This window comes from Chiloscyllium plagiosum, unplaced genomic scaffold (assembly GCF_037043375.1).
Source record: "Chiloscyllium plagiosum isolate Xiang-an unplaced genomic scaffold, Cpla_swu_hap1 HiC_scaffold_52, whole genome shotgun sequence".
Classification (NCBI taxonomy): Eukaryota; Metazoa; Chordata; class Chondrichthyes; order Orectolobiformes; family Hemiscylliidae; genus Chiloscyllium; species Chiloscyllium plagiosum.
In genome coordinates this window covers 12,075,884-12,097,687 of record NW_028270190.1, presented here as the reverse complement: position 1 = coordinate 12,097,687, position 21,804 = coordinate 12,075,884, and the positions used below count along the sequence as shown (strand labels likewise).

Here is a 21,804-nt window from a genome sequence, read left to right as displayed (position 1 = left end):
GACTTATGCACCTAGCACTATGGGCACTTTAACATGGCCAATTCACCTGACCTGCACATCTTGGGATGAAAACGGCGCACACCCGGAGGAAACCCACGCAGATACGGGGAGAATATGGAAAAACTCCACACAGACAGTCACCCGAGGCTAGAATCGAAATTGGGACTGGGGTGCTGAGAGGCAGCAGTGCTAACCACTGAGCCACCGTGCCGCCCTCGGCACAGTGCATTATTGAATTATTGGATTATTGACTGATGACATAAATAATAAAACAGCTTCTTCTAATTTTAACGTTGGTTAATTTGCATGGAAAGCAGATTCATGCTATGAGATGGCAGGAAAATGGACAAATATAAGGCAAGTCATGTGAATGTGAACGATGGAGGTCTGTAAGGTAGCGTGATGGTAAACAAGTTCATTAGTCATTAGTAGGAGAGTGATGGGAAGAGGTCAGGTTGTGGAGAGCTCACTGTCCAAACACTGCGAGGGAGAACAGAATCTAGCAGCAGACCAGATAATAGGAGGGTACTGAAGTGAAGTTATATTTCGGCGAGCGTGAAATCAATGTTTGGTCAGAAGAAATTTGGGTAAAACAATATCTGTTGAATGAATGCAAATTTCAGATGCTAAAACCAGCTTCTATACAGGTAAAAAAAGGTTTTCTTGTTATTTTCATCAATCCACGCAAAATGACTTTCACAATCGATGGCATTATTATTTCTTATAATTTCCCATCATTTATTGTCAAACTCTAATTGTTGCAGGAAACATGGTAATCAAGATTAACAACATCGCTGTGACTTTGGGGCACATACCATCCAGTCCAGGTAAGCAGAGCAGATACCTTTCCCTGAAGGGCATTCGCAAAATGCAACATTTTCCTTTTTTAGTTTAGTTTTGTTTCAATGAATATGATGACAAGAATGTCATTTGATACCTTTCCATTTCAGAAACGTTTTTTCATTCTTTTTTTAATGGTATGATTCAATTCGGGATTATTATTCCTGTAATATTAGCGCTATGTCATTGACTCGACTGAAATATTATTACTGCAGGAAGAAATTTATGTTGAGATGATGAAGGACTAAAATACAATGATTGGAAGACCGATGAGCCTGCTGTTTCAAAACCGACAGTGAAGAATGCCATCTGACTACCTTCCTAACTGTTACATCCAGGCGGGCGGTCACCTTTTCCTTCACATTTCTGCATTTTCGAAATGTTTCCAATTACAGTCAGGGATAATTATTTTATTCATGGTCCGGGAGCCCTTCAAAACTCAGTTAGGTGGCTGCTCTCAGTAATTCTATTTTCTCATTAGCAGAGAAATTGGCATAATTAGAAATTTTAATGCATTCCTGATGATCTGCCTAAACTTGGATAGAGTCACCAAATATATAAATGCATTTGTGCAGGAACTCACATTCCAAAAATAAGTTGCAAAGTCCCTAAATATTTTGACAGATTCAGTAATGTATTCTCTTCTAATGGTATAACGTAAGACATTTATAACATAACACGACCACAGAAGTATGAAGCACCCAGAAATAGTGAACAGTAATATAATAGATTTCCTCCTACTCTCCATTTCTGGGTCACTGAGATTCTCACGTCTTTTCTGACCCTTCAGTGCCCTACGTACTCGACTGGCCACTAAAATATGTCTGACAGTCAGAGCATTAAAAAACATAATTAATAAAATCGGGAGCAATGGATTTAAAACCTTGTTGAACAGATCGAATCCCCTCCATGTTGGCTCAGTCCAATAGCTTTTCTTAAAGCTACAATTGAAGGGCACATTGTCAATTATATACCAAGGTTCATATATAAAGTAGATGGCGATATTTTTTAAACTGAACAGAAGACAGATTGTTGATAGAACCACAGCTGCCATTTTCCCTGTGCAATAATTTATTTTTAGTTTTGGGTAACAAATGGCCACAAACCGATCAAAGGAGAAGACTAACGTGAACCAGACAGAAGAATCTCTGATTGCATACAACAGAACATACAAGGAACTGCACACAGGAGTGATATCCAGGAAGATGTCTTCGACAATATAGGAAGATAAAATCTGCTTCATAATGGTGTTAGTTATAGTGGACAGCAGATCCATCGCTGCCATGGCAACCAGATAACGCGTGGTGCAGGAAGAGAGGCCACATGTTCCACAGGAGAGGATGACAAGCGCCAGTAAATTAACTGTGAGGGTGAATGAACAGAAGATATATTGGAAATTACTTTGCAAAGAAAGCAACAGCAAAAGTTTGACATCACATTCGAGTCGTCATCTGCTGATGGTGATCTGCAAAGCTGAACATTTCAAAAGTGTATTTCAAATCCAGCCTGATTGTTTTTCTTTATAAAATAGGGCCTGACACTGACCATCTCATACTTTATATGTATGGACGTTTGACTCGCCACTTAGATAACACAATGGAAGAATCTAAAGGTGCTGATGTCTTTGTGGCATTACCATTAAACTACGTATCAGGAGACTCACCCTCATACTCTTACCACAGATTACATCCCACATGGAAGATGGTAGAAATTGAATTTCATAAAAATTCTTAAGTTAGGAATCTAATAATGACTCTGAAACAATTTTGGGGAACAAGACCATTTAGTTCGCTAATGTAACTTAGGGAGAGAGACAGCGATCCTTGCTTGCTTTGTACAGTATCTGACTCCAAGTTGATAGCCATGGAGCCGCCGTAACGTCTCTCTGGTAACACAGGTTTGGCCAAGCAATGCTGCCTGGCAAGTTCAGTGAATGAACATAAACAAAATAAAGTAAATGATGAGAGACGAATTGACAGGGTATCAGAGTTCAGTTCTTCCTCAGGATTGGAGACTCACCCTGCATCATACATATGACGGTTCCAGGCACGAAGTCTGACTGGTATTGAACCAGTTCCTGTCCTACACATGAGATACCTTTCAGATGATACTGCTTGTTTAGTTCCAGTTCACTGACTCTTGGACAATAGCCAGATGTTGCTTTGCTTGTGTGGTACCCGGCTCCCTCTCCAGAATGAAACACCATTCAGGATCAGGATGTGTCGAAGAGAGAAGATGGACAGCGATATTATTGGTAAATTACGAAAAAAATTGATGATTTTTATGCGTTTCAAATCATAAATAGAACCTTGATGCTTTGCATTCAACACATGTAGATGAAATGCGAAGAAGGAGACTTGAGAACGGCGGGTATAATAAATAATACACACGCCAGACAGAAAGACATTTCAATGAAGACATTTGCTGAAGCAAAATAATTTTATTATGCTATATGCAATCGGTTCAAAAAACAATTTAGTTCGACAAGGCAAGGCAACAATGGAAGACTTATCAACTAAACTGCATGAATTTCAATGAAAGAAGTCTGTCAAGCAAGGTGGATAAGCTCAGGACAGCGATGGGAAATGGAGCCAGGACACCAAAGCTGCTGAAAAGAAAACATGGCTGAGGGAGAGACTGAACTGACAGCTCAATATTTTTGGGGTTTGTATGAAGGAAGAATTGAAAGAGATTCAAGAGAGGTGTAAGTGGCGTTTACATAAGGCAGTAGAGTCGAGGTATAGAGCAATGCAGCATGGAAACAGGTCTTTTGGTGCAACGTTCATGCTGAACACAGTGCCCACTCAGCTAATTCCAGTTGACTGCATTTGTTGCATATGCCTCGAAAACCGTCCCATCCATGTACTGAGCAAAATGTTTGTTTTAAAATGCTGCTAATGCATCTGCCTCAAACACTGTCTCTAGCAGTTCATTCGAGATACATTCTACACTCGAAATTATTAAATTGCCCCTTAGGGCCTTGTTATATCTTACTCTGTTCACCTTAAACCTATGCCCTTGAGTTTTCACTTCCACAGCCCGGGGAATAAAACTGTATGAATTCATGCAATCCGTGCCTCTCATGACATTATACACCTCAATAAGGTCCACCCTCATTCATGTGCATCCAGGAGTAAAGTACTATCCTCGCCAATCTCTCCAAATGCATCAGACCTACTAACGCTCACAACGTTCTTGTAAATGTTCTTTGCACTCGTTCCACTGTAACTATGTCTTTCCTATAACAGGGTTCACAAAACTGTGCACAATACTCCAAGTGCAGCCTCACCAACGATATATACAACTGTGATGAAACATCCCAACTCCGATACTCAATGGCTTCACCGAGGAAGGCCAGCATGCGTCATCACCCTGTCGTTCTGCGACACCGCTTTCAATGAACTATGCACTTGTACTCTTGAGTCCTGCTATTCTATAATACTCCTCAGGACATTACCATTTATTGTATAATTCCTACCTCGGTTAGACTTTCCAAGGCGCAACACCATATGCTTATCTGCACTAAATTGCATTTGCCAATTCTCAGAACCACCCCATCTGAACAAGGTCCCTCCGTAATTTTTGATAACTTTCCTCGCTGTCAACAAGACATCCTAATTTTAAACATACTAACCATGACTTGTACATTTACACTCAGATCGTTTATCTAAATAACAGACAACAAAGATCTTGTGACACACGACCAGTCAAAAGCCTCCAGTAGTGAAACAATTAGTGACCTTGCCGTGAAACAATATGGGTGTGAGACGAAGCATTACAATTTTATTTTATCCTGGCTTTTTTGAAGACAGGTTCTAAAGACAGAGCCAACATGCAGTCTGCCAAAACCACGAGAGTAATAACTTGTTAAGCTTGAGGGTTTTGTTTATAACCTGACTTACTGTGGCCAGCACTCACAGATTAAGATTGCTAAGTTTTGTTTCTGTCACCTGCTTGGAGTTTCAGAAGCGTTCGAGTTTCAGTAAATGATGCCTGGCCGCTACGTTCTTTGAATTGTTTCTTGATTTTTTTTGTTTTTTGCATCCTTCATTGAAAAATTGTCAGTAAAAATCTCTGCCAGAATTTGTCTTCTTTTTGCCAAGGGTTGTATTTATGGGACGTTACTACGTTGGAACAGCATTACTATATCTATTATTCGGTTAAGTTTTCTTTTTAATACTTAACTTGTTCTAAATTCCTTTTTCTCTTGTTTGTATTTTAACTATAGAGATCAAATACTTTTTTGTGCTGCTTAACGTCTTGCAGTTTGACCACTCACATCACTTCTGGAACATGGCACTACCCATTTATCTTTAAAGTAAGAAAAATTAGGGTCGAGGCTACCTTCTTAAAATATTGCGAGAAGGTGTGGATTCGTGCGATTCGTACTAATTTGGGAGCGCTTGTTTGAATGGAAATCTATAGTTCCAAGTTAGAGATAGAATTGGTGGACTGGCAGTAGGAAGTAACTTTGAATGAGTAGATATATTGAATTTCTGATGAATAAAAATGATGTTAGTGTTTTGTTTTTCTGTCTTGGATTGAAGTTTCTTGATTTAAACAGGTTGTGCCTTATGTAGTAATGGCTCTCTCGGTTACGAATTGTTTTGTGGATTGGAAGAGATGACTTCAGGAGTTTAACAAAAAGTGATCAAAGCAAAGCTTTTAGAATTGGAAGGCAAGCTGGAGTTCGGGTTGTCTGTGTCTTGATGAAAGGAAAGCTCGACATTCAAAATTGCTGGCGATGCCATTGGAAATGTTTGGAAAAGGTTCGGATTCAATTGCAGATGAAGCAGCGTGAACATGAAAAGGAAATGAAGCAGTTTGAATGACAATTCAAAAAGCGTGAACATACAAGGAGTGAAAGAGCCTTGCAGAAGAAAAGCAAAAAGTGAGTTTGAACTTCGGAACTTGACATTTAGAGAGCAAACTCGACTTGAAAGTGCAGAGGTGAAGGAAGAAGTTCGGTTTCCTGAGAAAGATAGTGACGACAAACAAACCCATTGTAGCCAATGGCCTGGATTTAAAAATGTCCACGCATTGCCTACATTTTACAAGAATGATGTGGAAGCCTTTTCTGCTTAATTTGATAAAATGACTAAAACCGGAAATGACCTGTGACTAACTAGATATGTGCTCATTTAACTTACGTTGGTGGGTAAAGTTGTGAACGATTTGCATCACTATCAGTGCAGGTATCTTGGCAGGATGAGGAGCTGAAGAATGCTATCTTAAGTGCAGATGAGCTATGGCCAGAGGCAACGTTTCAGGCATCTAAATCAGGAACTTGGTCAATCGTGCATTAAGTTTGAAAGGATGCACTAAATAAATTTCATAGAGAATAAGGCCACTGAAAATACATCAAACCTTTGACGTTCTTAGAGAGAAGACTGTTTTGGAGGATTCCAAAATGTTTCTTCTGGGAGTAGAGAGAACGCATGTGGAAGAGCGGAGAGTTATGACTGCATGTTTTGCAGCGAAACTTCCCATTATGATTGGTTGGTTCACACATAGAAGTTTGGATACCAAGATCAGTTTCAATCTATGAGGGATCGAAATTTGGGAGAAGAAAAATGCACAGTTGGTAAGGGAAAAGCAGATCTCATTGATATTCAGTATCCCATTATGGGGAACAGAAGTAAAAATCAAACTCTGTTTTTTTCACTGCAACAACTTAGACCAAATGAAATCACGGTGTAAGTGGATGAGAAAACAAAAAGCCTGGGAACGCTGATATAGGAAAACAGGATAAGCCAGTGATTTTCGTTGAAATGTTGAAGAAAAACACCCTCGAAGCTCACAAGCTTCACCAGAATGTAAAACCTGGTCATTGCTTGATTGACAAAAAGAAAGCCAAGTATTCTTAAAAATGGCAGATATTCTGACACGTTTAAAATAAAACAAGCTGCAGGCTACCTTCTTAAAATATATTGAGGTGGATATGATCTGCTCCATCACAGATTGAACTGAGAAATAAGAAGAGAGATCACTATGGTTGTATTGTATTATAGACCCCTCAACAGTAAGCGGGGCATTGACCAGCAATATTTAGGAAGATAACGATATTTTTGAAAAAAATAGAGTTGAATACTCTGGGAGCGAAACTTGCTAATCATAGACTTGTACTGATATTGGATGGGATGGAGTGTGGTTTTGTTTGGTGTGTTTAAGGCAACTTTCTCAATCGATGTGTCGATCATCTCATTAAAAAAGGGGAATAACTCGACATTCCTTGGGAAATAATGCAGGGCAAGTGAGTGTCGTGCTAGCAGTTTGCGCTTTGGTACCAGTGACCATAATTCTATTAATTTTTAAATAGTTGCAGAAAAGGATATACATGTTGAGTAAGATAAATTTCCAAAATAAGGCAAGCCCAGTTTTGATTGTATTAGGCAGAACTGTCAGCAGTTGTTTGCAGGAGCTTGCTCACAGGTTCAGGGACGTCTGGCAGTTGGAAGACATTTCAAAGCTAAATTACGAGGGTTCAGCATGAACACGTTATTTCCGTGAGCACAGAAAGACATGCAGGAGGATGTAACTTTGGATGAGTAGATATATTGAATTTCTAATGAAGAAAATGGATCCACATATCAGGTACAGTCAGACGGGAAGATGTTATTCCTGTGAGCGGTATAAGGGGTCCACACTGTACACTGAAGACATGAATCAGAAGGACAAAAAGGACGAGACATGAGATAGCTTTGACAGGTATGGTTAAAGTCGTAAAATAATTCCACAAGAATATGAATTGGAAAAGAGCAAACTGGGAGAAAATGAACCCATTTAAATATCAATAACGCCATATATGTATGAACCGAGAGGAGATGGGTGAGGTCCAGAACGAATATTTCTCCTTAATTTGCACTGTGGAGAAAGACATGGAATCTCGGGGAACTAAAGACGTGATGTCTTGGAAAGAGTTCACGTAAAGACGAGGAGGTACTGCAGGTCTTAAAATGCATAAAACAAGATAAAAGCCTGTGACCTGATCAACTATTTCCCAGGCTATTGTGGCCGAGACATTCCAAATGGGTCTTAATGTAAGTAAATGCAATGTTTTACATTTCGTTAAGAAAAAGCAGGGCAGGGCTTCCACGATTAATTTTATGACCCTGTGTAGTGTTTTCGAACCGAGAGTCCTGGGGTGCAGACACATAGTTCTTTGAAAGTGCTGGCAGAAGTGGTGAAAAAAGTGTTTCACATGCTTGCTTTCATCGTTCAGAACACTGGGCACAGGATTCAGGACTTCATTTTCCAGCTGTACAGGACATCAGTAAGGCCACATTTAAAGTTCCATGCACTAACCTGCTCGCCCTGCTGTAGGAAGAAAGAAGACTAAACAAAGCTGTTTCTGAGAGTGGGAAGATTTGAGTAGTGAGGAGACAATGGGTAGAACTGGAACTTTTTTCTCCCTGAGTGCCGACCTTATCGAAGTTGGGAAAATCGTGACGGACACAGAGATGGTTAATAGACAAGGTACTTTCCCCAGAATAGGGAAGTGCAAAACTAAAGATATAAAGTTTATGGTAAGGAGGAAAGTATTTAAAAGGGACTAGAAGTGCAAGTTTGTTCCTAACAGAGGATAGTACTTACATGGAACAAAATACCAGATTTAATGGTAGACACCGCTAATATTATATCATTTGAAAGAAATTTCGACAGGTTTTTGAATAGTGAAGATTTGAAGGGATACTAGCCAAAACACAGAAATGGGACGAGTACAGCTTCGGTACGCATGACGAGTGAATGAGATATTCGGTTTTGGTGACGCGTTATTCTATGACTTCCTGATTCCATGACTCTGTCTAGAAAACTTAAAACATCATAGACGCAGCTGACACAATGTGGCAATTCAAGGAAAAATGGAGTACCAAATCATATACATCAATGAAAGGACTGCGGACGCTGCAATTTGTCACTTTAAAGGGCACAAATATTAAAACGTGAAATGGAGTAATTACAGAAAAAAAAAACAGGTCAATATACATTGAGAACATCATTGTTGAAAGGAAAAACATTTGCTCTCTGTGTAATTTTATGAAAGACAAAACTCCCAGAAATATAATAATATCCGTGTAAATGCAAATGACAATTAAAAATTAAAGATAATTCTATGCATAAATTTAAATAGCACTAAACAAAATAATTGTTCAGAACATTCACAAGTACCCAAGATCACATGATGTCCAGAATGTTTTTCTAAAATGTCTCTACAGAGGGAAACATTGCATTATCGTCTACCTGTCGAACATCTCTCGCTTAAAAATGGTGCTGGCAAAAAAAAAATAATTTTTTAGAAGAAAATGATGAGTTTATGGGATGTATGTATCATTGGCGTTGCCAGAGATCATTGTCTGCCTCAAAATGCCCAGGGGCAAACAAATGCTATCACGACACAGAACATCTATCACAGCTAACCAAAATGGCTTGAATGTATATTGGAGCGGGAGGCAGAAGATACAATTGTTGTGGTTCACGTTGGCACAAACGACATAGGCAAGAATAGGAAGGATGACCTGTTGGGGAGCTGCGCTTTTCCAGCAACACATTTTTAAGCTCTGATCTCCAGCATCTGCAGTCCTCACTTTCTCCTGTTTGGGGAGTACCAAGCACTACGAACAAAATTGAAGAACAGGTCCTCAAGGGTCATAATCTCTGAATTTATGCTCGAAGCACGTGACAATTGGCAGAGAGTTAAGAGAATTAGGGAAGTAAACACGTAGCAAAGACATTGGTGTGGGAAAGAGGGATTACATTTCATGGGACATTGGCGTCAGTTTAGGAAACAGGGTGATCTGTGCCGATGGGACAGTCTCCACCTGAACCGATCTAGAACCAGTGCCCTGGCGAAAAGGATACATAGGGTTATCACGAGGACTATAACCTTGTAAGTCCGGGGAGGGGAAAGGGAAAGCAACAGGGAGTATGGAGTCAAATAGAAAGATTAGTAGCAGGTTAGCATGTGTGCAAGGTTTAAGTTCGAGGTAAACTAGGAATGAACCAGAAAGGAATGACAACTTAGGACACATTACTATATTTGATGGAAATCATGAGGATAAGAAAATTAGCATTAAGGTGCTTTACCTGAATGCTCATCGTATTCATAACAAAGTACATGAATTAGCAACACAAGTCATTGCAAATGATTATGATGTGGTCGGCATCGCAGCGACGTGGTTGCAGGAGGTTCAGTACTGGCAGTTAAACATCAAACGATTTAAAAATTATCGAAATGACAGGGAGGTAGGCAGCGGGGCGGGATTGCCTTGTTAGTTAAGAATAAAATTATATCTATGGCACTGAATGACATAGGGTCAGATGATATGGAATCTGTCTCGGTGGAGTCGATAAGGCAATAAAAGGGAGTTACGTACAGACCTTCCAGCAGTGATCAGGACCAGGAGTGCAAGACGAACCAGGAAATAGCTCGGGCATGGCAGAAAGGCAAGATTACCGTGATCATAGGGGACTTCAATATGCAAATGGACTGGTGAATTATGTTGCTGGTGGATCCAAAGAAAAGGAATTCATGAAATATTTACAGGTTGGCTTTTTTTCTGAACAGCTTGTGATGGAGCCCACAAGGGAGCAGGCTATTCTGCACTTAGTGCTCTGTAACGAGCCAGAGTTTATAAAAAATATTAAAGTCAGGGAACACTTAAGACGCAGCTATCATAATATGGTCGAGTTCAGTCTGCAGATTGAAAGAGAGAAGGCAAAATCGGATGTAACGGTGTAACAGTTAAAGAAAAGTAGTCACATGGGCATGAGGGAGGAACTGGCGAAAATTGACTGGAAGTAGTCGGGTACTCAGTAGTGCAACACTGACAGAAGTTTCTCGGTGTAATTGAAGATACAGTTGAGAGGTTCATTCCAAAGATTACCCAGGGAGGGATTAGACAACTATGACTGACAAAGGAAGCCAGGAGATCATAGAGAAAGAGACAGCCTACAAAATGGGCAAGAGCACTGGGAAATCAAAACATTGGGAAGACTACAAAACAAATAGAGGATAACAAAGAGAGAAATAAGGAAGTAGAGGAGCAGATATGAAGTTAAGTTAGCTTGTTATATAAGAGTAAAAGTTTCTTTCAATGCAAAAGAAACAAACGAGAGGCAAAAGTAGAGGTTGAGCTGCTCCAAACTGATGCAGGGACGCCAGTGATGGGAGATAAGGAAATAACTGAATAACCTAATAAATACTTTCTGTCAGTCTTCACAGTGGAAGAACTGAGTAATATCCCAACAATTTAGGAGAGTCAAGGGGCAGAGTTGAGTATGGCAGCAATTACAAAAAAGGAAGTACTTGAAAAACTAAAAGGTCGAAAAATTCATAAGTCTCCTGGCACGGATGGCCTCCATCCCAGAGATCTGAGGGAGGTGGCTGAAGAATTAGCTGAGGCGTTGGGTTGTAATCTTTCAAAAATCATTGGAATCAGGAAAAGTCCCAAATGATTGGACAATTGCTGTTGTAACCCACTTGTTCAAGAAAGGATCAAGCCAAAGATCGAAAATTATAGGCCGGTTAGCCTAACCTTGATTGTAGGTGAAATTCTTGAATCCATTGTTAAGGGTGAGGATTCTGAATTCTTCGAAGTGCAGGGTCGGATTAAAACAAGTCAGCATGGATTTAGTAAGAGAGGCCATGCCTTTCAAGGCGGTTAGAATTCTTTGAACAGGTAACAGGTAGGTTAGACTAGGGAAACCCTGCAGATTTTATCTAAGTATACTTAGAAAAGGCCTTTCCTAAGGTCCCTTTCGGGAGGCTGCTGAGTAAAGTGAGGTCCCATCGTGTTCGAGGAGAGCTATTGGCGTGGATTCAGGATTGGCTGTCTGACAGAAGGCAGAGAGTTGGGATAAAATGTTCTTTTTCAGAATGACACCTGGTGACAAGTGGTGTCCCGCAGGTTTCAATGTGGGGGCCGCAGCTGTTCACTTTATATATTAATGATCTGGGCGAAGGGATTGGGGAATTCAGGTGAATTTCGCTGATTATACGAAGTTAAGTGGACAGACAGATAGTACTGAGGAAGTAGGGAAGCTACAGAAAGCCTTAGACAGTTTAGGAGAGTGGTCCAACAAGTGGCTGATGAAATTCATTGCGAGCAAATGCGAGATCTTGCACTTCCGAAAAAAATAACACAGGCAAGGGTTATTTTCTAAACGGTGAGAAAATTCATTAAGTCAACGTCCAAGGGGATCTCAGAGTGCTAGTAAAGGATTATCTAAAGGTTGAATTTCAGGTTGACTCCATGGTTAAGAAAGCAAATATAATGTCACTTACCTCAAGAGAGTTGGAATTTAAAAGCAGTGGTGTGCTACTGAGACTTATAAAGCTCTTGTTAGGCTCCATTTAGAATACTGGGCCCCACAACTCAGAAAGGTCATACTCTCATTGGAGCGTGTCCAGCGGAGATCCACACGAATGATTCCTGGAATGGTATACCTAACAGATGATGAATGATTGAGGATCCTGGGATTGTATTCATTGGAATTTAGAAGATTGAACGGAGATCTAACAGAAACTTACAAGACAATTCCTAGCTTAGAAATTGTGGATGCTGGGAAAATATTTCCATCAGGCGGGAATACTAGGACCCTGGGGCACAGCCTTAGAATTAGAGGAGGTTAATTTAGAATGGAAATGAGCAGACATTCTTCAGCCAGAGCGTGGTGGGCCCGTGGAATTCATTGCCACGGAATACAGTGGAGGTTATGACGTTAAATGGCTACAAGGCAGAGATTGAAAAATTCTTAATTCCAGAAGTAACTAAGGGATTCGGGGAGAGTGATGGCAAGTGGCGTTGAAATGCCCAGCAGCCATGAATAGCGGAGTGGACTCGATGGGCCGTATGGCCTTACTTCCACTCCGACTTCTTATGGTCTTAAAACTTTGGTTCGGCCCCAGTTACTACGTTTTGATCACATCTGGTTGCCATGCCACGGGATGAACGTACATGCTTTGAATACAGCACAGTGTAGTCTTGATGACGGGCTCCAGCCCAAAACGTCAATTTTCTTGCTCCTCGAATGCTGCGTGACCAGCTGTTTTTTTTTTACAGCAACACACTCTGAACTCTGATCTCCAGCATCTGCAGACCTCACTGTCTCCTCCTGAAAGTAATGATACCTGGATATCAGGGGTTACATTATGAAGCGGCAGCATGCAAATTAAGCTTGTTTTATTTTAAGAATGAAAGCCTAAGGGAGTGGTCTGGTTAAAGTTTTCAAGGTATTGTCAGTTTAAGACAGGGTAGGTAAAGACAAACAATTTCCACTGTCCGCCGGTTCGGGAACTAGGGGCGTTGCCTTCCAGAACTGTTGCATTTCTCCACCACTTTATTTCTTTGTTGTTCTTGTTTAGTTTCAGATCTTCATCATTGGCAATTCTTTGTATTCTTGCATACTTTATAATATTCTAGTGTTGCTTTTTCCCGCCAAGTTTATTTGTCATCCCTGACTTGTGAATTTAATAAATTGAATAAATAGATTTTTTTCAAAAAATCTCCTGTTATGAAGGTTGATCTTGGTCGATTCGTTGAACGTTGCAGTCCATGAGTGAAATGAACACCCTTGTGTTGACAGGCAGGTAGTCCGAAGGTTTTACGGTTGGACGGTCTGCAGTCTCGACAGTTACCGTAACTCAATGGTGCTCCAGCGTTTTCTCAGGTTTTTGCCTCCCATTTGCCTGTTTGTAATGTCTGTCTAAAGACCCTGGACTTTTTTTTAACGCTCTCAGCATTATAGCTCGTGCAATTTGTCGACATCCTGAAATTTAGGAATAATGAGTAGTATTGTTGAAGGAGTTAGAAGTAGCATCAAATATTCGCACTGCTATATTTCTTTGATAAGTCTGGACTCTTGAATTTGTTCGAATGCACTAAATGAGGGAAGTGGAGGATATCCAAACATATTGCTAATTCATGATTCGAAGATGGTGAGGATACATTCTACAATCTGGAAATGTATCAGTCGAATTTAGAGAGGATAAAAAGGCATGTTTAGCCTTATATTCAAGCATTGTACCCGTACAGGAATATTCCTGATGAGCTCTAGACCACACATTTGCAATGTTACTGAGAAATATTTTCACGTACAACGCCCTTGAAATACCCAGTATCCCCAACGGGTTCGTGACATCAATGAAAGTGACTGAAATTTGCTGATGAGGAGTATCTTTACAGAGACCCTGAGCAGTCGGTTGCATTAACGCAAAGAGCAGATCTGTCTGAAAATGTTTTGAAGTACTTCAGGTTCGCCTTTTGTACTGTTGTTCTTTTCACTGTTTTATTTCTATAAGAAGACAACTGGCAATCTTCCAGATAGGATGACATTTTGAAATGTTAGTCACAATTAACATGGCAGGAGTGCAGAGTGCAGAGTTTCGATGATGTAAATCAGTTGTGAAATAGACAAGAGCTGTTTATTGCGTGCTGCTGCTGTTACTTGGTTTTCAACAGGAAGATCTTACATGTGACTGGATTATACGTTATGTACACGAATGCAAATTGTCTTCCCGCTAAACAATCCTCCATTGTCTGTGAACAAACGTTGTTCTCATGATAATGCAGTGTTGTCGTTACGGGGGATATAAAGACCTCCATTACCACAAAGACTCATCCACTGCCTGGATCTGAGGGAAAAGACTAAGGTTAAATCCATTTTTAAAACTGCGTGTGACCTGCACCCTCAGAGAGGTCCCCAGTTCTGATCTTCCAGATCAGTTCAAAATCTATGGCCATGTATCTATGCGCAATGCTTAAACGGTGCTTGAGAAAGCAGGTTAATCTACATTAAAAAAAAAACAAACAAAATGTTGTCAGAGGTATGACAATTCAGAGGATAATAAGTATTTGTGCCAAAAATTGGAAACTGCAGTCCTGGCCATAGTTCAAATATAAGTTAAAAACTAGTTGCATTTTCTGTTTGCCCAATTCAATAGACCGCAGAGCAAAATCAACATTTTACTCTTTGACATATTACCGAGCACATGACCATTGCCAACAGATATCTGCGTGTGGTGATTTATCTAAACGCAATGATCTTTGACCCAACCGGGTAGTCAAAATAATGCCTTCAATGAAGAGTTACCTTTGAACTCTTAATGTTTAGTTTAACACGATACTTCATTAACAAAACGCATTAAGAAAGTAGGTTAGTGTCTTATAGAACATAGAACATAGAACAATACAGCACAGAACAGGCCCTTCGGCCCACGATGTTGTGCCGAACTTCTAACCTAGATTAAGTACCCATCCATGTACCTATCCAAATGCCGCTTAAAGGTCGCCAATGATTCCGACTCTACCACTCCCACGGGCAGCGCATTCCATGCCCCCACCACTCTCTGGGTAAAGAACCCACCCCTGACATCTCCCCTATACCTTCCACCCTTCACCTTAAATTTATGTCCCCTTGTAACACTCTGTTGTACCCGGGGAAAAAGTTTCTGACTGTCTACTCTATCTATTCCTCTGATCATCTTATAAACCTCTATCAAGTCACCCCTCATCCTTCGCCGTTCCAACGAGAAAAGGCCGAAAACTCTCAACCTATCCTCGTATGATTTCCTTTCCATTCCAGGCAACATCCTGGTAAATCTTCTCTGCACCCTCTCCAAAGCTTCCACATCTTTCCTAAAGTGAGGCGACCAGAACTGCACACAGTACTCCAACTGTGGCCTAACCAAAGTTCTGTACAGCTGCAACATCACTTCACGACTCTTGAATTCAATCCCTCTGCTAATGAACGATAATACTCCATAGGCCTTCTTACAAACTCTATACACCTGAGTGGCAACCTTCAAAGATCTATGTACATAGACCCCAAGATCCCTCTGTTCCTCCACCTAAGAACCCTACCATTAACCCTGTATTCCGCATTCTTATTTGTTCTTCCAAAATGGACAACCTCACACTTGGCAGGGTTGAACTCCATCAGCCACTCCTCAGCCCAGCTCTGCATCATATCTAAATCCCTCTGCAGCCGACAACAGCCCTCCTCACTGTCCACAACTCCACCTATCTTCGTATCATCTGCAATTTACTGACCCACCCTTCGACTCCCTCATCTAAGTCATTAATAAAAATTACAAATAGCAGAGGACCCAGAACTGATCCCTGCGGAACTCCACTTGTAACTGGGCTCCAGGCTGAATATTTACCATCTACCACCACTCTCTGCCTTCGACCGGTTAGCCAGTTTTCTATCCAATTGGCCAAATTACCCTCTATCCCATGCCTCCTGACTTTCCGCATAAGCCTACCATGGGGAACCTTATCAAATGCCTTACTAAAATCCATGTACACTACATCCACTGCTCTACCCTCATCCACATGTTTGATCACCTCCTCGAAGAATTCAATAAGACTTGTAAGGCAAGACCTACCCTTCACAAATCCGTGCTGGCTGTCCCTAATCAAGCAGTGTCTTTCCATATACTCATAAATCCTATCCCTCAGTACCCTTTCCATTACTTTGCCTACCACAGAAGTAAGACTAACAGGCCTGTAATTCCCGGGGTTATCCCTATTCCCTTTTTTGAACAGGGGCACAACATTCGCTACTCTCCAGTCCCCTGGTACCACCCCCGTTGCCAGTGAAGACGAGAAGATCATTGCCATCGGTACTGCAATTTCCTCTCTTGAAAGGCACAGTTTTGAAATAAATTGATTCAGTACTGTAAAGTAGACACCTCAAGACTTTCAACTCACACCAGCAGTATCACTAAGCTAATACATATTTTTTAAAGAGTATAATATTGGCAACGGGGTCAGCATTTAAGAATACGTTTTGCAGCGTAGAATAAGGTCAACTCACACAGATTTATACAATTTCAATGATTAAATTCACTTACCAGGAAGACCGATAACACCAAGAATTGTGTATGATATTTTCCTCATATTGCGCCGTAAAGGAGTTATTTTCCATGTCAGGGAAAGCGTTTACTGCAACCAGCCTCTCTGCAGAATAATCTGAACTAATATGCATTTGAAGCTATTATTGTCTGTCGTGTAACCTCCACTGGGATTTTGAAATTGCAGGAATGTTCAACTTCATTCAAAATAGAAATCAACAATTAGATTGCAACACTGAATGCATTATCACTCGCAAAAGAATACTTTCTCCATGAGATTTAATTGCAAAAGTCAACTATAATAATGAACGAAAGAATGCACTTGATTTTTGATCAGCACATGAAGAATAGAGTGGAAACAGAAAACAATCCCAAACCTTTGTGTTGAAATATGTTTCAATTGATCATGACAATTCATTATTACAATTCAAAATCTTGGACAGAATCTCTCAGTGATGCCTCACTGATGAATTAGATGTAAGCTCTTGTGCTACATATTGGCAGTGTGCTTCCAATTAAACCTGTTGGACTATAACCTGGTGTTGTGTGATTTTTAACTTTGTACATCTCCACAAGATCGTTTTCTTTGATGGACTCAGATGAGATGCATGAAAACGGAAGCGTAACGGGACTGAAATGTTATGACTGATTGGTTGATGATGACCTTATTTTCATTTCTCCTGCAGTGTAATTATTTTCGTTCGTACAACGTTACCTGACATAAAAGACAATGTTTAAAACAACATAAATGGGGTGAAAGGTGTAACTTTCTTGTAGATAATAAAATGAATATCAGTGGCAACGCATTAAGCAATTGTAATGAGAGCCAATTCTGCATTTCATCCAAATCCCTAACTACCGCGACACCATCGTGCTCCTATGCAGCCAGGAATCCAATCATTCTTGAAGTAGTATGAGTTCTGAATTAACGAACTGGCGCACAAACGTTGATCACAGGCATTCGTTATAAAAATACAAAGTTATTTGTACATGTGGTTCTGAAAGAAAACACATCTTTTAGACAAGGTTCTTCTGGTTACGTCAGGGGCAGGATATTATCACCATGGATGAGGCTGGTATTGACATCAGTAAGTAGAAGAAAAGCATGCAGGCTTTGAAATGTCTGGTGGTTTCCAAGTTCTTTGCATGTGATTTTACGACACTGATAGCTGTAGATTCGAGGAGTGAAAGGAAAATGGCTTCGTAATGAAAACACTTGGGCCCGTGCTGTGGGAAAATGGAAAGGAGTACGAATACTCCATTCATTGAGATAGATATAATATCTGCTGTTTGTGTGTCCACCAGCCTCCATTAACTGGCACTTTCCGACTTCGGAATTTCCGAATCACTTTGGAAAAGAGGCTGCTCTGGAAGTTGTTGATCACTTTGTCATGGTTACTACCTGCACTGATGATATTGATTTGACTAAGAAGACGATTCTGCTTCAATAATTGTACGCATCAAGGAGACTCCTGTTTATTTAAATGACATTTACAAAGGCAACGATCTTTCTTTGAGGAAATAATGGATTCTCTCAAAAAAATGGATCCTTTGCTTGCTCAAGTATTTGTGCTGTAGAAGTGATGATTGACTTTAAGTCATGGGGCACCAGTACTGGTTCTGTCAAAACTGGGAACCACAAGGAGATCGTTAAGGAGCCAATAAAGAAGAGCAAGGATGGCTCATGAAAACAAAAAAAAAAAAGTGGTGTTCAAGGTCAGGAAGAATGACAAAATATTCTTTATTGAGGGGAAGAGGATGACCAGGAACATTTGGGTATCCACGATCGTACTGTACTTGACTTGGAAATAGAGGCAATGGCGGATTGATAAACGAATATCACTCGACAGAACAAGGATTCTGTAAGAGCAGTTGTGATTCCTTAGCAGAGGGAATGAAGAGATATTGGAGGTATATGTGAAAGCAAATCCTCACGTCCGAATGACGTGCATCCCAAGCTTAGTGTGAGACAGTGGAAGAAATCAAAGGGATTGTGACTCGCGTCTTCGTTTCTACTCTGGCCACAGAGCAATACCACAAGACTGGAGGAAACAATATGCTTTAACTGTTCAGTAAGTGTGATGGAATAAACATAAGCAATTACGAATGAGAGACATTGAAGTCAGATCAAGTGAGAAGATTAGATAAGATTCTGAAGGAGAGAATAAACCTTTACATGAAAATGCAAGGTTTGATAAGCTATAGTCTGTATAGTTCTGCTATGTGTGCAATATCCACAAAACATAATTGTCATACCTTCTCGAGAAACGGACCTACTAAGTATGGGAGGATCTTAGAGTTTATGGCATTTCATGGAGAAAACTGTCATTGACAATGTCCTGTATGGAAGACTGAAAAAGGAAGTCAAAATACACAGGACCGATGCCAATTAGATACTTCGGACATAAAACTGGGTTAGTGATGGCAGAGAATTTGGCGTCAGTGAGAAAAGTCCAATTAGCTATAATGTTCAGTCGTTCTTGCAATATCCTAGCTGCAATTGGTCAGTGTGGGATGTGAAACGTCACATGAAATAACAGGATGTCCTCCTTCGGCACTGCATTCCCATATTTGCTTTTACCTTGTCAGAACCCACGCAGGATTTTGTTCTTCTGTTTGTCGACACAATTAAGACGAGTGGGAGTTTGGGGGTGGGGTGTTTGTGGGGTGTTTAATTTCAAAGACCCCATGTCAACAACTTCTGAACGATCAGTTATATCACTCTTACAGTGTTTTTCTCCAGGTCACCGCCTTCTAAATGTTACATCGGGACGGGTAATGCATTTCGACCATCCAGAAATGTTCCAGTCTGACGAGTGAATAAGAACAAAAACTATAAATGTCCCTTTTTGTCGACTGATTGTTCAGCCAGGGATATCGTCTCAGGACAACAAGTAGATAATTTAACGTTCTCCTGACGAGTTTTGTCTTCCCATTTATAGGTTGTTGACACTTTTGACTTCTCTATTCCAGAAGAATGTGCCACAAAAATGTATGGCAGATGGAACAGAAGACTTAACTTACGAGCAATAAAGTGATTGAAATGTCTGGCATAAACGGCATTTGAAAGATAGCTTTTAAATGTTGCCACTGTCCTAGCCTTCAGGGCTTCATCTGGCAGCACATTCCATACATGTACCACACTCTGCATGAAAACGTTGCTCCTTAGGTCTGTTTTGTGTCTTTCACCTCTGACCCTAAAATTCTAATTCTGGACTCCCCCCTCCCTCGCGAAAAGATGTTGTCTATTTATTCTACCATGCCCCTTATAGATTTTGTAATCCTCTATGAGGTCACCTCTCAGCCTCCGACTCTCCCGAGAAAAGAGCCCCAACCTATTCAAACTCTCCTTATAGCTCAAATTATCCAACACATGCAAACTCTTTGTAAATCCATTCTGCACATTTCAAGTTTCACAATATCCTTCAGAGAGGAAGGAGACCAGAATTACTCGAAATATTCCAAGATTGGCCGAACCAATGTCCTATACTCAAAACACTGACCAATAAAGGAAAGAAGGTCAAACGTCTTCTTCACTATTCTACTTACCTACGACTCAATTGTCAAGGAGGTTTAAATCTGCACTCCAAGTTCTCTGTGTTCAGCAACACCCCCTAGGACCTTATTCATAAGTGGATAAGTCCTGTTAAGATTTGCTTTCCCAAAATACAGCAAATCACATTTATCTAACTTAATGTCCATCTTCCAACTCTCAGCCCACTGGCCCATCTGATCAAGATCCCGTTGTAGTTAGAGGTTAATCCTTCGCTGCTTGATGGAAGAGTGTGTAGGAGAGAATTACTGAGGTGAGATCGGTTTTTGATGATGTTGGCAGCTCTTCCTCGGAAGCGATAAGTGTAAGTGGAATCAATGGATGGGAGGTTGGTTTCTGTGATAGGCTGTGCTTTGCACTCAAAATTCTGTCGTTTCTTCAGAGCAGTTGCCAACCCAGGCCGTTACGAACCCAGGCGTTATGCTTTCAGTAGTGTACCTGTGAAATTTGGTGAGGGTCCTTTATTGAAACTCCGAGGAAGAAGAGGCGTTGCTGCTCTTTCTTGAACGATAAAAGAAAGAGGTAAGCAAAACAGGTAGTAGATCCAGCAATGAATCGATTTGTACAACTAATAATAGGAATCAATAATGGCAGACGAGTTGAGCAAGGATCTTTTATCATTCATCACGTTAGAAGATACGAACAACACTCTAATAGAACCAAAGATGCAAGAGGAGAATAAATACATATAATAACTATCAGTTAAATCAAAGTGTAAAGGAAACTAAAGGTGCGAAGTAGCGTTAAGTAACCTGTACCTGATGAAATGTAAGCACGAGTCCCAAGTTCCTGCTCTGGAGCCACTGCTTCTAATGTTACAGATATTTTGAGTAGTTGTCCCAGTGCTTTTAAAGTTATGTGGTATCCCGGCTTCCCGAAAATTGCACACACCCACCATACTCTCTGTGGAAAAAAAGAGTATTTTTACCTGTAATCAACTCTCAGGTTTCAAGAGTTTAATGCAAATGCAGTCATCATTGTTACTGACCTTACTGCTGAGGCGAACATCCGTTTGTTTTATTCTCAGCCTGTCCCTGTCCACCATAATGAATCTCTAACAAGTACCAAAACTAAAATGCCTCTGCTCCAAAGAAAGCAGCCTTAACGTGCCTGAACGTATCAGTCTCTCCTCCGAGGTAAAATCCTCCATCCCAACCAACCTCAGTGTGACCTTTAAATGCACCAACTTCAGTGCAATCATAATCTTTCCACAGTGTGGTGAACAGACATGGACGCAATACGCAAATTGGAACTTTACAAAAACACAGCTATACAGTTACAACATTGCCTCCCGAACATATCATCAGTGAAGCTTCCTGTATGTCTTTTCAATTAACCCATTTTTCATCCTCCTACATTCAGGGACCTGTGCGCAAGCACTCCAAGTTCCCTCCTTTCCTTCAAGCATCCTCGTGTCTGCTATAAATTTACTGATTCCTTTCTTCTTTTTTTTGGCCAAAGTGCATGCCCTCACAATTTCCATAGATAATTGTTTTCAGCCATTCGTCTGCCCACCGATCCATTTGGTTTATGACATACTATACCCTAACACACG

At 40.5% G+C, this 21,804-nt stretch overlaps 1 protein-coding gene across 1 annotated transcript; it reads right to left on the bottom strand.

Annotated features, from left to right (window-relative positions):
- Nucleotides 1-843: 843 nt before the first annotated feature.
- On the bottom strand, nucleotides 844-16,801 carry LOC148134795 (uncharacterized). Its single transcript, XM_087985361.1, has 2 exons — nucleotides 16,697-16,801; nucleotides 844-2,202 (listed from the first exon to the last, which is right to left on the bottom strand). The coding sequence occupies exons 1-2, from the start codon at nucleotides 16,740-16,742 to the stop codon at nucleotides 1,307-1,309; spliced, it is 942 nt and encodes a 313-aa protein (XP_087841487.1). The 5' UTR covers nucleotides 16,743-16,801; the 3' UTR covers nucleotides 844-1,306.
- Nucleotides 16,802-21,804: the final 5,003 nt, after the last annotated feature.

Excerpts from the sequence above, each read along its gene's own strand:
- LOC148134795 (XM_087985361.1), bottom strand. The coding sequence starts at position 16,742 with ATGAGGAAAATATCATACACAATTCTTGGTGTTATCGGTCTTCCTG. Across the intron at positions 2,203-16,696 it reads TGGTGTTATCGGTCTTCCTG|TTAATTTACTGGCGCTTGTC; the intron begins GTAAGTGAATTT and ends TCACCCTCACAG.